General features: G+C 40.9%; 1 protein-coding gene across 1 annotated transcript in view; it reads right to left on the bottom strand.

The window, feature by feature from the left end:
• LOC108637254 (multidrug resistance-associated protein 4-like) overlaps nt 7,190-16,936 on the bottom strand; it is a 108,113-nt gene continuing 98,366 nt past the window's right edge. Inside the window, 4 exon segments of the mRNA XM_018056297.1 lie at nt 7,190-7,324; nt 13,932-14,018; nt 14,020-14,038; nt 14,490-14,662. Coding sequence (XP_017911786.1) covers nt 7,190-7,324; nt 13,932-14,018; nt 14,020-14,038; nt 14,490-14,662 — 414 coding nt within the window.

A 16,936-nucleotide genomic window follows, 5' to 3' on the forward strand; every position in this document is an offset into this window, starting at 1 on the left:
TGGCAAGCATTTATTCTTGGAGCTGAACTGTATCCCCTCTGAAAGGCTGTTGCTGAACACAAAAGATGCCATGATTCTTGGCCTCCAGAGGAGAAGAATTCAATTTGGGGCCAGCGATAAGGCCTGATCACTCAGAGCTTTTGTGTAATAAAGTTCTATTAAAGTATAAAAGAGACAGACAAAGCTTCTGACATAGACATCAGACGGGAGCACAAAGAGTGCCCCCTGCTAGTCTTTAGGCAGATGCTATATAGCTACTAGTAGTAGCAGTGTTAGTCGCTTAGTCGTGTCTGACTCTTTGCGACCACATGGACTGTGGCTTGCCAGGCTCCTCTGTCCATGGGATTCTCCAGACAAGAATACTGGAGTGGATTTCCATTCCCTTCTCCAGAGGATCTTTCCGACCAAGGGATCTAACCCAGGTCTCCTGCATTGCAGGCAGATTCTTTAGCGTCTGAGCTACAGGGAAGATCCATATAGCTACTAGCAGTCTGCTAATTAGAGAAAGGAAATGTCTCAAAATTCAGTGACTGGCACCAGGCCCCTCACAAACAACTTGCATTTTGACATAATATTGGCACAAGGAGAGTTGTCCCTGGCCATAAAATGATTGACATGAACCTTGAAGAAAGGCAGGTTTCTAAGCAAATATAGTCTCATTGACATAGCTTAAAAGAATATTTGCATGAGTAAAACATGCTGGTTTCTCAAGTCCATTCTGAGTTTTAGGGGGAACCAACTTGAAGACAGAATCTAGGATAAATACATAGTTCACTAACATAGCTAAGACAAACGTTTTCATAAGAAAAATGCATTGCTTAGCTCAAGGTTTGAGAAAAATTAAGTTCAGGTGGAACCAGGTATCCTCATGGCAACACAGAATTTTAAGACACCTCTTCTTAAATTTGTGTCAGTTCAGTTCAGTTGCTTGGTCCTGTCCTATTCTTTGCATCCCCATGGACTACAGAATGCCAGGCTTCCCTGTCCCTCACCAACTACCATAGCTTACTCAAACTCATGTCCATCGAGTCTCTGATGCCATCCACCCATCTCATCCTCTGCCATCCCCTTCTCCTCCCACCTTCAATCATTTCCAGCACCAGGGTCTTTTCAAATGAGTCAGCATCAGGTGGCCAAAGTATTGGAGTTTCAGCTTCAACATCAGTCCTTCCAATGAACACACAGGACTGATCTCTTTTCGGATGGACTGGTTGGATCTCCTTGCAGTCCAAGGGACTCTCAAGAATCTTCTCCAACACCACAGTTCAAAAGCATCAATTCTTTGGTGCTCAGCTTTCTTTACAGTCTAACTCTCACATCCATACATGACTACTGGAAAAACCAAAGCTTTGACTAGATGGACCTTTCTTGGTAAATCAATGTCTCTGCTTTTTAATATGCTGTCTAGGTTGGTCATAACTTTCCTTCCAAGGAGTGCCGGGAGCCAGCGTGAGGAATCCCGCCCATGACAAGGTCATGAGGAAGGAAGCCTGACAAAACGCAAGGATGTGATTAGGCTTCAGGAGTTCCCCCTGGAATTTCCTGAGCACCTACCCCCAAAGCCAAAAATCTGCTGGCTTTTGCACTCTGCTCTTCTGATATTCTCTGGAAAAAGCCAACCCAAGGCTTTAGTCTTCTGCATTTGAAAGGGATGTTTCAGTTAAACCCCCTCTGATAGCTCTCTAGCTTGTCTAACAAGTCCCCCGGACTTCTTACAGCTTGTGAATTGCTTACAGCCCCCAACCACGAGAGACACAAAGCTTAAAGCATCTTAAAAATACAGAGCCTTTTCTAAAGAGCTAAAAATCATATTGGTGACAGGATTTCACTGTTGACTCAATGATTGCTGCCAGGCCTCCATATTCTTTATCTTTTAGGCACCTGGGAGGATGTTAATCAATGTAAACAGGATATGGAAAAAGATATATAATACTTTTGATGTTAGCAACTCTAGACTTTTGAGTTAATTACTTTTCTCTTTGTTATATATCACTGCACTCCTCTTGTGTCCTTGCTGTGTAAGAATGTAACTTTATTTAGTGCTTTCTGAGAGGGGCACCAGACTTTGGGAAGATCAACACAAATAAGTCTTCTGGTTGACAAACCCTTATCAGAAAAAAGGTTGTAAAATGTTAATTGGCCCTTTTGGCCAGAAGATGATGTAAATTACCTAAGACTTGTGTATACAACTAGGTATGCAGAGAGAAAAGCCTGGTTTTGATAAGAGTCTGGGCTGCTAATGCTGCATAACTTTGTGTTACCCATTAATCTCTATGTATCATCAAAAAGTATAAAAGGCCTTCTGAACAATAGAGGACAGGCAAGTCGCTGGACTGGTTTCCCCTGTGTCTCCTCTCTAATTTCTGGCTGAATTCCCATCTGGGGCGTGGAGGCTCACTGTGTCTACTTACTTGCCCCAGCTTTTAAGATCCATGCAAGGGGGAGCCCAAGGCGGGGCAACCCCTGATATTCAAGAGGACGTCGGTGGCCTAACGTAGATGGTGCAAGCTCCTTGTCTGGAACTTTATTGGCTTCCCACGTAAACCAAGTTATTCAGCCTTCTTTCTCCACTTAATTTTCCTGCTACACTATTTCTCCCTAATCTAATATTATATTAATAAATAAATAAGTTTTCCTCACCAACGCCGTCCCAGCTTCAAATTCCCTGGATCCACCGGGTCTGGACCCCGGCAAAGGAGCAAGCATCTTTTAATTTCATGGCTGCAGTCACCATCTGCAGTGATTGTGGAGCCAAAAAAATAAGTCTGCCACTGTTTCCACTGTTTCTCCGTCTATTTCCCATGAAGTGATGGGACCGGATGCCATGATCTTAGTTTTCTGAACATTGAGTTTTAAGCCAAATTTTTCACTCTCATCTTCCACTTTCATCAAGGGGCTCTTTAGTTCTTCTTCGCTTTCTGCCATAAGGGTGGTGTCATCTGCATATCTGAGGTTATTGATATTTCTCCCAGCAGTCTTGATTCCAGCTTGTACTTCATCCAGTCCAGCGTTTCTCAAGTTGTACTCTGTATATAAGTTAAATAATCAGGATGACAATATACAGCCTTGATGTACTCTTTTCCAGTTTTGGAACCAGATGGTTGTTCCATGTCCAGTTCTAACTAATGCTTCCTTACCTGTATACAGATTTCTCAGCAAGTAGGTCAGGTGGTCTGGTATTCCTATCACTTGAAGGATTTTCCACAGAGTCAAAGGATTTGGCATAGTCAATAAAGCAGATGTTTTCCTGGAACTCTCTTGCTTTTTTGATGATCCAACGGATGTTGGCAATTTGATCTCTGGTTCCTCTGCCTTTTCTAAATCCAGCTTGAACATCTGGAAGTTCATGGTTCATATACTGTTGAAACCTGGCTTGGAGAATTTTGGGTATTTGAGAGTGTGAGATGAGTGCAATTGCACAGTAGTTTTAGCATTCTTTGGCATTGTTTTTCTCAGGGATTGGAATGAAAACTGACCTTTTCCAGTCCTGTGGCTACTGTTGAGTTTTCCAAATTTGCTGGCATATTGAGTGCAGCACTTTCACAGCATCATCTTTTAGGATTTAAAGAGCTCAAGTGGAATTCCATCACCTCCGCTAGCTTTGTTTGTACTGATGCTTCCTAAGGCCCACTCAACTTTGCATTCCAGGATATCTGGCTCTAGGTGAGTGATCACACCATTGTGATTATCTGGGTTATGAATATCTTTTTGTACAGTTCTTCTGTGTATTCTTGCCACCTCTTCTTAATATCTTCTGCTTCTGTTAGGTCCATGCTATTTCTGTCCTTTGTTGTACCAATTTCTTCATCAAATATTCCCTTAGTATTTCTAAGTTTCTTGAAGAGATCTCTAATCTTGCCCATTCTATTGTTTTCCTCTATTTCTTTGCATTGATCATTGAGAAAGGCTTTCTTAATCTCTCCTTGCTATTCTTTGGAACTCTGCATTCAAATGGGTATATGTTTCCTTTTCTCCTTTGTCTTTAGCTTCTCTTCTTTTCTCAGCCATTTGTAAGGCCTCTTCAGACAACCATTTTACCTTTTTGCATTTCTTTTTCTGCAGATATAAATTTGTATAGAGAAGGGGAAAAATATGACACTAGTAGTTTTTTTCCTCCTTCAGTTTAAGAGAGAGATTTTAAAAAAAAGTCTGACACTTGCAGCCTATTCCCTGTGTTTGGAGACCCTTGGTCTTCCTGCCTGTTACCCTCTCACCTCCAATTTTACATGCTGAAGTCCTAAACCCCCAGTACCACAGAATGTGACTGTATTTGGAGACAGCATCTTTAAAGAGGCAATAAAGTTAAAATGAAATCATACAAATGGGTCCTAATCTAACAGACTGGAGTTCTCATAAGAAGAGACCAGGACACAGGCTCACACAGAGGGAAGAGCAAGTGAGACACAGAGGGAAGATGGTGTCTACAAGACAAGGAGTGAGACCTCAGAGGAAACCAACCCTGTTGACACCTTGACCTCAGACTTTCAACCTCCAGGGCTGTGAGGATATAAGCTTCTGCTGTTTAAGTTGCCTACTCTTTGGCCTTTGTATGGCAGCCCTAGCAAACTACAGCCCCCTTTAGCTTTATGTATCTAAGAGGTACTTTCTCTACTATTTCTTGGATCATCCATAAAGGGTCAATCAGACAGTGATCAGTTCACCTGAGCTATGAGTTCAAGAAACTGTGATGTGGAAGCACCTTCTCCCAGATATTGGGTTTTCTTTTCAGATGAATGAATTCTGTTCTATTAGAGTGAAAACCTTCTGACTTAGGCTAATGTTCCCTATGTTACAGCACTGATCACTACATTGATATCTGAGTCTTGCACATTCAAAAAACTGATAATCTGACAGCTTATCCTCCTACAAGGATGCAGATTATGCAGAAGTAATGTCAAGATGGCATGAGAGTTAAGAAATGTATTTCTTTCTGTAGAGGTGACCTGAGCCAGTGGCAGGACTGAAATCCAAGAGTGAGGTTCTGCCTCTCTGTGAACTTCGGTGATCGGCCCTACCTTGGCTACCAGGTGACAGGAGCAGTGTTCTCAGGCTTGACACAGAACACAGTACCTAGGACAGCACCCAGCCTCCCTCAGTAATTCCCCCTTTGTGCTACCTGGACCAGCTCAGTAACCTTCAGTGAACTCTGAATGCACTCTCCTCATCTATGACATGGGATAAAAATGGACCATCAGGAGATTAAGTGAAATCATACATTTGAGAATTGTATAAAATAAATGGTGAAGAATTACACAAATGTAACTTACCATTAATATTGTTAGAGTAGGTACGGATTACTAGACCAGGAATCACAAGATTTCTAATTCTATGACCTATGTCTGCTTCAGTATGTATGTTACACCTGATTTAAAATATTTACTGAAAGAACAAATTTCTAATTCTCTGTCTGCTGCAGACTAGCTTAACACCAGTTATATACATAGGGCCACCTTTCTTCTAAAGCACCTTAGTTTCCTCACCTGTACAAAGGGAGGGTTGAATCCTATTATCTTATTATCGGGACCAATCTAAAATTCTGTGTTCTATTTCTCATTACTCAGTGTCATGATAATATAATTTTTTTTTAAATCCATTATATATATATATTTTATTTTTATATAAATTTATTTATTTTAATTGGAGGTTATGAAGACTTAGACATACAGGTGGGAACACCTCTTTTTGATGCAAAATGTCTCAGGTCAAAAGAGCAAAAGGTTTTGGGAGACTCATAGCTCTCGAAGTCTCAGGAGGGCTGATCTGACTTGGAGACCCTCTAGTGGATAAAAGCACTCTGTGAATTTTAGGCTTAAAAAAAAAAAATACAGAGTTCCTTGTTCAGCTTCTCAACATTTGCACACAATGTAAGTACTTATGAAAAGTTCAGAACAGAGACTTCTTTGTCCCTAAACCTAAGCATGAACTCTAGCTCTGTCAGCTCTTCAGCCAGCTCTGGGACCCAGGAAGTCTCCTACCTGATGAGCAGCAGAAGGTCCTGCTCTGCATTTCCTCATTTCTAGAGAGGACTGAGAGGAGACAGTGAGGAACTAAGGCCACATTTTAGATAAATGTTTCATATACAAGTACTTAAGATACTTGAAGGCATGTTTCCTTTAGGACATTTTAAATATAACACAAATAACAAATAATCTTATTCTATACAAATGAAAATCTGGGAAAGGCAGAAAAGTATGAAGAAGTGAACATACATCCATAATTCAACACCCAGAGATAAATTTTCGGTGGGGAAGCCACATCCCCCCCGAGCCATACATGTTAAGGGGCAAGAACACCAGACCTTCCCTGCCTCCCTCTATCTTCCCATCAACCCCAATCCCACTCCCACCTTGTCCCAGAGAGACTTATAGATGGCTGCATGACAGTGGTTAAGTCTCCTAAACCAGACCTTGGTTACCACTACACCTCTGTTAGGAAGATACCACATAACCTGAATGTTACTCACTGAGCCCCTTGCTCACACCACATACCATGCTTAGTGCTACACACACCTTATCTCTGTGAAAGTGCTCTGTAAACCTTCAGGCACCATTCAGACTACAGTGTGAGTTCTTGATTTGTCCTGATGAAAACTTCATCTTCTAGAATATAGAGGAAGCATGGGGGGCAAATGGACCTAATTCTAAACAACAAAGAATTGGGGAGAAAGTGATAATTTCAGGTAAGAGTTTTCTTTACAGATTAGGAAACAGAAGAGACCTACTTTTCTCTGGAAGATCTTTCTAGAATCAAAATCTTTCAATATTTTTTTCCCTTTAACTCTCAAATTTCCTGAATATTCCTTGATAGAACTTGTATCACAAATGTGCTGAGCATCAATCAGAATGAATGTAAAGGGTCTTCAAAATGAGAACGTTCTATGTTCCATGAGAATCTGAACCCTGAGTCTGAACATGTGGGAAGTCAAATCCAAAATCTCTGTCTCAGGCACCAGTGCACGCACACAGAAGGGTGCACACATCCCAACCCCAGGCCCCAGCACTGCTACAGAGTCTCAGCAGACCTGCCTTCCACCTGCCCTGTGTTGTTAAGACCTAGTCATGAAGCTTCCTCTCTGGAGGCTTCCATTGAAAAGAACACAGGGTGCTTCTTCCCAGAACCTTGGTGGAGAGCCTGTGAAGAGTGAACCCTGGAGGCAAATTTTAATTACAGCTTCCTGCAGCAAGCTCACCTATTTGGCCCTTTTAGCAAGGACAGCAGCCTCTTCCTCGCCCAGTTCTTGCACCATCTTATAAAATAGGCTGTTTCTATCTTGCAGCAAACTATTTGGCCGATTATATTCTTTCCATTTCACTGAATCAAAAACCTGTTAACAGCAGAAAGGAACAAATTAGCACACACTGTCTCCTAGTAACACATAAGCCAGACAATATTTCAAAAGGGGCAGGACAGGGAGACTTTGAATGGTAGGACTGGTAGTATTTGCATGGTTCGATTCCCCTGTTTTACTGGGAGACAAGGGCCCAGCCCAGCCTTTCATCATTATATGGTTATAGCAAAGGAAGAAAACGAAAGTCCTTTCATTTTCAGAAAACCAAAGTCCTTTCATTTTCAGAAAAAGAAAGTTTTAATCATGACTATGATTACTGGAACTGAACAGTCTGTAGCGTTTTACATTCTGCCCAGGGCCTTTGGGGTTGTTATCAGGTCAGGAGGCAACAGTTAGAACTGGACATGGAACTAAAGACTGGTTCCAAATAGGAAAAAGAGTATGTCAAGGCTGTATATTGTCACCCTGCTTATTTAACTTATATGCAGAGTACATCATGAGAAACGCTGGGCTAGAAGAAGCACAAGCTGGAATCAAGATTGCCAGGAGAAATATCAATAACCTCAGATATGCAGATGACACCACCCTTATGGCAGAAAGTGAACAGGAACTCAAAAGCCTCTTGATGAAAGTGAAAGAGGAGAGTGAAAGAGTTGGCTTAAAGCTCAACAGTCAGAAAACTAAGATCATGGCATCTGGTCCCCTCACTTCATGGCAAATAGATGTGGAAACAGTGGAAACAGTGTCAGACTTTATTTTTGGGGCTCCAAAATCACTGCAGATGGTGACTGCAGCCATGAAATTAAAAGACACTTACTCCTTGGAAGAAAAGTTATGACCAACCTAGATAGCATATTCAAAAGCAGAGACATTACTTTGCCAACAAAGGTCCGTCTAGTCAAGGTTATGGTTTTTCCTATGGTCATGTATGGATGTGAGAGTTGGACTGTGAAGAAGGCTGAGTGCCAATGAATTGATGCTTTTGAACTGTGGTGTTGGAGAAGACTCTTGGGAGTCCCTTGGACTGCAAGGAGATCCAACCAGTCCCTTCTGAAGGAGATCAACCCTGGGATTTCTTTGGAAGGAATGGTGCTAAAGCTGAAACTCCAGTACTTTGGCCACCTCATGTGAAAAGTTGACTCGTTGGAAAAGACCCTGATGCTGGGAGGGATTGGGGGCAGGAGGAGAAGGGGACAACCGAGGATGAGATGGCTGGATGGCATCACTAACTCGATGGGTGCGAGTCTGAGTGAACTCCGGGAGTTCGTGATGGACAGGGAGGCCTGGCGTGCTGCGATTCATGGGGTCACAAAGAGTCGGACATGACTGAGCGACTGAACTGAACTGAGTGCTTTGAGCTCTCAGACTCTGAGCTTTGAGGGCTGTTTATAAGATACACAGCATTGGGAAATGTCTTGATTCAAGAAAATCAAACATTCAAGAAAATTAAACATGTGTCACTTCCACAGCCCCTCCTCGAGGCTGGCGGCCCACCCTCTGGAGCATTAGACTTTACAGCAGATTGACTTCTCTTTATGTCCTTAAAGCTTTCAGAACAGACAATCACTTGCTTTCCAGAAAGAAAACAGGTACAGGCATCCCTCAGAGCTATTGCGGGTTCAGGTTCAGAACACCAGGATATAATGAACATCACGGTAAAGTGAGTCACACGAATTTTCTGGTTTCCCAAGGCACATGGAAGTTATGTTTACATTATACCATACCCAAGTGTGTGTGCAAGCATTTTGTCTGGGGAAAAACAAAACAAAACAAAACAAAAAAAAAAACAATGTACAAACCTTAACATAAAAATCAGTTATTGCTAAAAAATATTAACTATCATCAGAGACTTCAGTAAGTGATAGTAGTGATATCAAAGATCACTGATGTTACAGATCACCAGAGCAACTGCAATGACAGTGAAAGTGTTTGATATATTGTGGGAATTACGAAAAGGTGACACAGAGACACAAAATGAGCAAATGCTGCCGCCGGAAAAATGGCACCCATAGACTTGCTTAATCCAGGTTTATGACAAGCTCTCAATTTGTAAAAAAATGCAGTCTGGGAAGCACAATAAAACAAAGTATGTCTATATTTCTAAAGCAAGTAATAAAAATAAGATTGCCTCAAAAATTAAAGGTTTGAGAAAGAACACTACTGGTGATGTTTTTGCCGAATTGAAAGCCAACTGGTAATCAGAAGCTCTAGAAAAACATCCAAGCTTTACACCTGGGGTGAATGGAGCATAGAGGACAATCCCCAACTCTGTAACCGGAGGATACCTGTCTCTTGATGCACTGAGTTCTAATCCTGCCTTTCCTACCAGAGGAGTCAGCAACCACAACCAGTTCAGAACAAGATATAAACAAGTGGCCGAGTTTATATATCCTGGTGGGACCTCCCTGTGACATCACTGATGACCTCAACCAGGGAGCCCTAAACTGAAGGTCTCTCAACACAGGACTGGGAAGAGCAGCTCCACAGTGAAGGTTAAGATCCCTTCCTGGAAACAAGGTCATTCAAAGGTGACAGGCTCCAAAGAGAACCCTTGCATTTCCCTTCTCCCTCCATCTTCCCCACTCACCCAGATACTCAGTCTCTGTACCCAGAAACCAACATCAACTTCTTTCTCTGCCCTCAGAGCCCATCATGCAGTCCACTTGGCTTCACTTCCTTATCTACCCCAAGTCCCACCATCTCACCATTTCCACTACAGGCACCTTAGACTAAGCCAAAAGTCTAGAGAGGGCACATTGTAAGATATTGAATACTGAATTTGGAGAACTGAAAGACCATCAGTGTGATTTTAGCTGTAAAGGAAGGAGGGAGAGCATAGTGAGACAAAACTAGAAAGTTGGAGAGGGACTGGCTGGACATTGCTTCATAAAAGTATTTTAGAGATTTGTTCATAGACAATGAACAAGAGAAAAATTTGAGATTATAGAAATATCAGGAGATATTGGTAAGTAAAAGGCACTTTCTCTTTGGAAGAAAAGCTATGACAAACCTAGACAGTGTATTAAAAAGCAGAGACATTGCTTTACTGAAAAAGATCTGTCTATGATTTTTCCATACATCATGTATGGATATGAGAGTCATGTATGGATATGAGAGGACCATAAAGAAGGCTGAGCACTGAAGAATTGATGCTTTTGAATGGTGGTGCTGCAGAAGACTCTTGAGAGTCCCCAGACTGCAAGAAGACCAAGCAAGTCAATCCTAAAGGAAATCAACCCTGAATATTCATTGAATGGACTGAAGTCTCAATACTTTGGCCACCTGATGTGAGGAGCTGACTCACTGGAAAATACCCTGATGCTGGGAAAGATTGAAAGCAGGAGGAGAAAGGGACAACAGAAGATGATCTGGTTGGGTGGCATCACTGATTAAATGGACATGAGTTTGAGCAAGCTCTAGGAAATAGTGAAGGACATGGAAGCCTGAGTGACTAAACAACAAATTGATAAGTAAAGCATTAAACAAATGAACATATTTTTATAATAGCAACAGAGATGCTGTATTCAGAGGATATGCTGATGATAATACTTTAGGACTGACCAGGTGGCAGTTCAGCTCAGTTTAGTCACTCAGTCATATCTGACTCTTAGCGACCCCATGGACTGCAGCATGCCAGGCCTCCCTGACCATCACCAGCTGCCAGAGCTCACTCAAACTCATGTCCATAGAGTCAGTGATGCCATCCAATCATCTCATCCTCTGTCAACCCCTTCTCCTCCTGCCTTCAATCTTTCCCAGCATCAGGGTCTTTTCCAATGGGTCAGTTCTTCGCATCAGGAGGCCGCAGTATTGGAGGATCAGGTTCAGCATCAGTTCTTCCAATGAATATTCAGGACTGATTTCCTTTAGGATTGACTGGTCGGATCTCCTTGTAGACCAAGGGACTCTCAAGAGTCTTCTCCAACACTACCATTCAAAAGCATCAATTCTTTGACACTCAACTGTCTTTATGGTCCAACTTTCATATCCATACATGACTACTGGAAAAAAACATAGCTTTTAACTAGACAGAGCTTTGTCAGCAGAGTAATGTCTCTGCTTTTTAATATGCAGTCTAGGCTTGTCATGGTTTTTCTTTCAAGGAGCAAGTGTCTTTTAATTTCATGGCTGCAGTCACTATCTGCAGTGATTTGGGAGTCCAAGTAAATAAAGTCTGTCACTGTTTCCATTGTATCCCCATCTCTTTGCTATGAAGTGATGGGACTGGATGCTATGATCTTAGTTTTTTGAATGCTGAGTTTTAAGTCAGCTTTTTCACTCTCCTCTTTCATGTTCATCAAGAAGTTCTTCAGTTCCTCTTCACTTTCTGCCATAATGGTGGTGTCATCTGCATATCTGAGGTTATTTAAATAGCTGATAAATGAAGAGAAGCTAAAGATAAAAGCAAAGATATACTCATTTGAACGCAGAGTCCCAAAGAAAAGCTAGGAGAGATAATAAAGCCTTCCTTAGTGATCAATGCCAAGAAATAGAGGAAAACAATAAAATGGGAAAGACTAGAGACCAGGTGACATGTCCAAATTCTGTTCTTCCTCAGTTTCCCTAACCAACCATACATTCCAAGGTGACAGTATTTCTAAGAATTAGATAATAAAAATAATCTGCTACCATTAATGCCATTAATGCTATGATACCAAAAACCAAAAATAAATCTTCAGGGTACATTTAGGAGCAAAGAATTTAATTGAATAGACCCTGAACTGAGCTGGAGATCAAGCCATCTTTCTGCTGCTATGTCTAAAGCCTGACAAAGGGCTTGAAATAGGTAAATTTCACAGCATCATTTATTTATAATGGAAGAATGGTTCCTTAGGGGAAAATCTTTGAAATGCAATGTTGAGAGGTAAGAACAAAGTGACAGGTAAAATCTAGAAATAAAAGGTTACTTTTCCAATTAGCATCAAGACCACAAACGAACGACTAAGGATGCCTGACACAAAACATTTCTAGAAATTAAGAGTCACTGTTGGGCAGTCTTGAATGTCACCCCATCTCTCATGAAAGTCTGCAGGTAGAGCACACTTCCTACTGTGATGTCTAGTGCAGGTGACCAGATGCACTGCTTGGAGTCTAAAGCATACCTTGGGTTGGGGATGCCACACTCCTGTCATCTGCCTCCCTAGAGCTCACTCTTGCGCACACTCAGCTTGGGATTACAAGCTACAAGCACTGCCTCAATGCTGACAGACTGGTATCTACTCAGTGTTCCCACTGATGATCCCACATGACAATGCATGTGAAGTAGGACAGAAGGTGGTTTTCCAGAAGCTGCCCAAGAAGTTAAAAGAGATGGTACTATTGTCCTTAGACATAAGGAACTATGGTTATTACTGACCACTCATTAGTGATATTACCTCTTTTGTATGGACCATCAAAATACCTTAAAGTTTCTTCCATTCCTTGAGATTATTTGCTGCCAAAGTTTTTCTTTTGAGGAATGCTTTTCTTGTTTTATAAAGCCACATCCTAACATTTATTGAAACTGAGCAAGCAACAGAGGGAAAGGACAAGGAAAGAGATAAAATGAAAAAGAGAAAACAAATAGATGGAGGAAGGAAATGGAGCTAAGGAAGGAAATATTAAATTACTAAGGAAGAAAGAGCCAACCAAACCTGGAAGGAGGATACTAGACAGATATTCACAGACCAAATCCTGGAGCCTACCGTGTGTGCAGAACAGAAATATTGTGTAAAAGACTCGCTGGTTGTTTATTTAGTCTCCCCTCCCTGATTTGCCTTTCTTTCCAAACTGTCACCTGTGATGCAGAAGCTGGGTCTCTGCAAGTCATCTGCAACAGTTCAGAGACTCTTTTGCGAGGTGGCCTTTGTTAGGTCCTGCCAGTAGGGGTCTCTAGAGGGAGACTGAAGGTGGGAAATACCGCTAATGTTCTACCTGATTCTGCTACTAGCATCACCTCAGCACTGGAACCTGACTCCAGCTTCTGGCTATTATCACCTGGAGAACTAGCCCCATCCTGCCCCCTCACAAATATGACCAGCAACCTCTCCTCAGAGGCCTGAGTATCAATTCTTTAGGGCCTCTCTTCCGAGTTCTCAGGTCTAGAGATCTGTCCTAAGATATTGCAGCTGCTTTCTACAATCATTGCCCCAGTGTTTCATTTTTCTAGCCCTCTAATCCCTATGTAATATATTTCTTATATTAAATGCTTTCAGTTAAAGTACTGTTTTTCACATTAGGCCATTTCTTCTCACGGACATCTGAGAAATTCTACAACTTTAGCCATCAACCTCCTGGCAGTCTAAATTAGAGTCTATTTTTTGATAATGGAATCCAAAAGTTCTGAAACAACTATGACACAATGGAAATGATTGTGTTCTACCCCGCTAAAATATGGAGCTATAATTTAGGTTTAGAATATTTTAACGGTTGGCCATCATAAAAAAATGACAATTCAAATAAACTTTTAATATGAAAATATAAGATTATTGGATATATTATTTAATAGTGCATTCTAAAAGTATAGTTAAGTACTTGAGTAATTTTCAGGAATGAGAGAAGAAACTAAGAGAAAAATTAATGGACGTTCCTATCAAATTTTACGTGGAAGGATACATTGAAAATTGAAGATAAATGGAAACAGCAAAAATGGTGAGGGTCTTACCATTATCCAATCAGAGTCAATAATGGTGCTCAACCTGTGTGAAATGGTCAGCACAGTGCACTGGGCAAATCTCTCACGAATTTTTTTTTTGTATTAACTCATCAGTTCTAGAAAAAAAAAAAAGCAGTTGATTTAGTTCAGTAAAGACAGGAAAAGCAGACCTAAGACTTAAAAATATCCTATGATATTTTTACAATGTTTTAAAAAATCAATACTTTAAGATATAATCCTGTTCCTAAAAAACTAAATATAAAAAGTCTACTTAGAAATTTACTATTTTTCATAAAATGATGCAAAGTTAGTCTTCCCTCCAAATTGCTTGAAGCTATCAGGAGCTGGATTTAGGAATTCAGGTTTCTTAGGGTTCTGCATAACATTAACACCATATAACATATCTTGTTTTTGTTTTTTTTTTCCTTTGTTTTCTGGAATTAATATTCTCAACAGATATCCATGAGTCCAAGCGAGCACTTAGAAACATTTTGAAGATTCACTAAATGTTTTCCATTTACCACATTTACAAGTCAGTTCAAGATTTTCTGGGGCTCAGCTCCACACATTGGATCCACATATGATGTGGCTTTGTCAAGAATCAATATCTGATTCTTCCTGAGAAGAGCCCTGGCAAGGCAGACCAGTTGTTTCTGACCGACACTCAAGTTCAAGCCAGATTCTGCTAATTCAGTATTCATTTTAGCAGGAAGACCTTCAATGGATTCTTTAAGTTGTACCTGTGGATACAGAAAGAATGACATTTTTGTAAGCAAACTGCTACTGAAGTAGACAAGCCTCTTAGATACTAGAGCTTTGACATCCTCAGGACTTCTTACATATCTTACATGTACAGCCGGATGATGGGGAGAGCTCCTTCCAGTGAATGTTCACTTAGAAAGATGGTGGAGTCAAGTCAGGACAGAAAGATCTCAGTGTCCCCCATTCCCACCACAGGACATCCACCAGAAACCCCACCTAGGGGTTAGTTAAGGAAGTCTCTCAAAAAGTGAAGCTATTTCTCCCAATGTGATTAAACAGAAATGTTAAAAAGATGTTTATTGTTGAGTCAAGTTTCCCAAAGTACATTTTGCATAGGAGTTCATATACTAGAGAAAAATTTTCAAAAATTTTACAGAAAATCTGGTTCTCTGAAGATATAGTCTTATTGTCCCTTTACTATTTTCTAAAGTTTAATATATGCAAGTTTCAAACAATGGCAAACTGCCCCTTATACATTAGTAATCCTGGAGCCCATTCTGATGATGGTTCTTTCCCAAGTTTAATCCTATAAACAGTGGACCAATCAAGTGCATTTTCTTCAGTGTCATAAGTGCATTGTAGTGAATGAGAATGCATGAAAAATAAAACACAACATCTTATTTCCCCCAGCATATGGATATAGATTACTATTGTTCAGTCGCTGAGTCATGTCCAACACTTTGCAACTGCATGGACAGCAGCACACCAGGGTTCCTTGCCCTTCACTATTGCTTGGAGTTTGCTCAAACTTATGTCCATTAAGTCAGCGATGCTGTCCAACCATCTTGTCCTCTTTTGTACCCTTCTTCACCTGATTCCATCTTTTCCAGCATCAGGGTCTTTTCCAATGAGTCATCTCTTCACATCAGGTGGCCAAAGTACTGGAGCTTCAGCTTCATCATAAGTCCTTCCAAGGAAAATTCAGGGTTGATTTCCTTTAGGATTGACTGGTTTGATCTCCTTGTGGTCCAAGGGACTCACACAATCTTCTCCAGAACCACAGTTCAAAAGCATTAGTTCTTCAGTGCTCAGCCTTCTTTATGGTCCAACTCTCACACTGGTACACAACTACTGAGAAAACTATAGGTTTGACTACATGGACTTTGTCAGCAAAGTGATGTCTCTGCTTTTTAGTATTCTGTCTAGGTTTGTCATAACTCCTCTTCCCAGGAGCAAGTATCTTTTAATTTCATGGCTGCAGTCACCATCTGCAGTGATTTTGGAAATAAATTCTGTCATTGTTTCCACTAATTCTCCATATATTGCAATGAAGTGATAAGACTGGATGCCACGATCTTAGTTTCTTTAATATTCAGCTTTAAGCCAGCTTTTTCACACTCCTTTTTCACTTTTATCAAGAAGCTCTTTAGTTCCTCTTCACTTTCTACCATTAGGATGGTGTCAGCTGCATATCTGATGTCACTGATATTTCTCTTAGCAATCTTGATGCCAGCTTCATCCAGCCCAACATTTCACATGATGTACTCTGCATATAAGTCAAATAAGAAAGGTGACAATATATAGCCTTGATGTAGTCCTTTCCCAATTTCAAACCAGTCCAAATTGTTGCTTTGGAATCAGTTGTTGCCATGTCCAGTTCTAACTGTTGCTTCTTGACCTGCATACAGGTTTCACAGTACTACCTCTTTAAGAATTTTTCATAGTTTGTTGCGATCCACACAGTCAAAGGCTATAGTGTACTCAGTGAAGCAGATATTTTTCTGGAATTCTGTTGCTTTTTTGATGATCCAATGGATGTTGGCAATTTGATCTCCAGTTCCTCTGGATTTTGTAAATCCAATTTGTACACTGGGAAGTTCTTGGTGCATGTCCTGTTGAAGTATAGCATGAAAGATTTTGAGAATTACCTTGATAGCATGTGAAATGAGTGAAATTGTGTGGTAATTTCAACATTCTTTGGCATTGCCCTTCTTTGGGAATGGAATGAAGACTGACATTTTCCAGTCCTGTGGCCACGGCTAAGTCTTCCAAATTTGCTGGCATACTGGGTGCAGCACTTGAAGAGCATCATCATTTAGGATTTGAAATCAGTTCAGTTCAGTTGCTCAGTTGTGTCTGACTATTTGCAGCCCCATGGACCACAGCACTCCAGGCTTCCCTGTCCATCACCAACTCCTGTAGTTTACTCAAATTCATGTCCATTGAGTCAGTGATGCCATCCAACCATCTCATCCTCTGTTGTCCCCTTCTCCTCCCACCTTCAACCTTTCCCAGCATCGAGGTATTTTCAA

Source organism: Capra hircus, chromosome 12 (assembly GCF_001704415.2).
Source record: "Capra hircus breed San Clemente chromosome 12, ASM170441v1, whole genome shotgun sequence".
Classification (NCBI taxonomy): Eukaryota; Metazoa; Chordata; class Mammalia; order Artiodactyla; family Bovidae; genus Capra; species Capra hircus.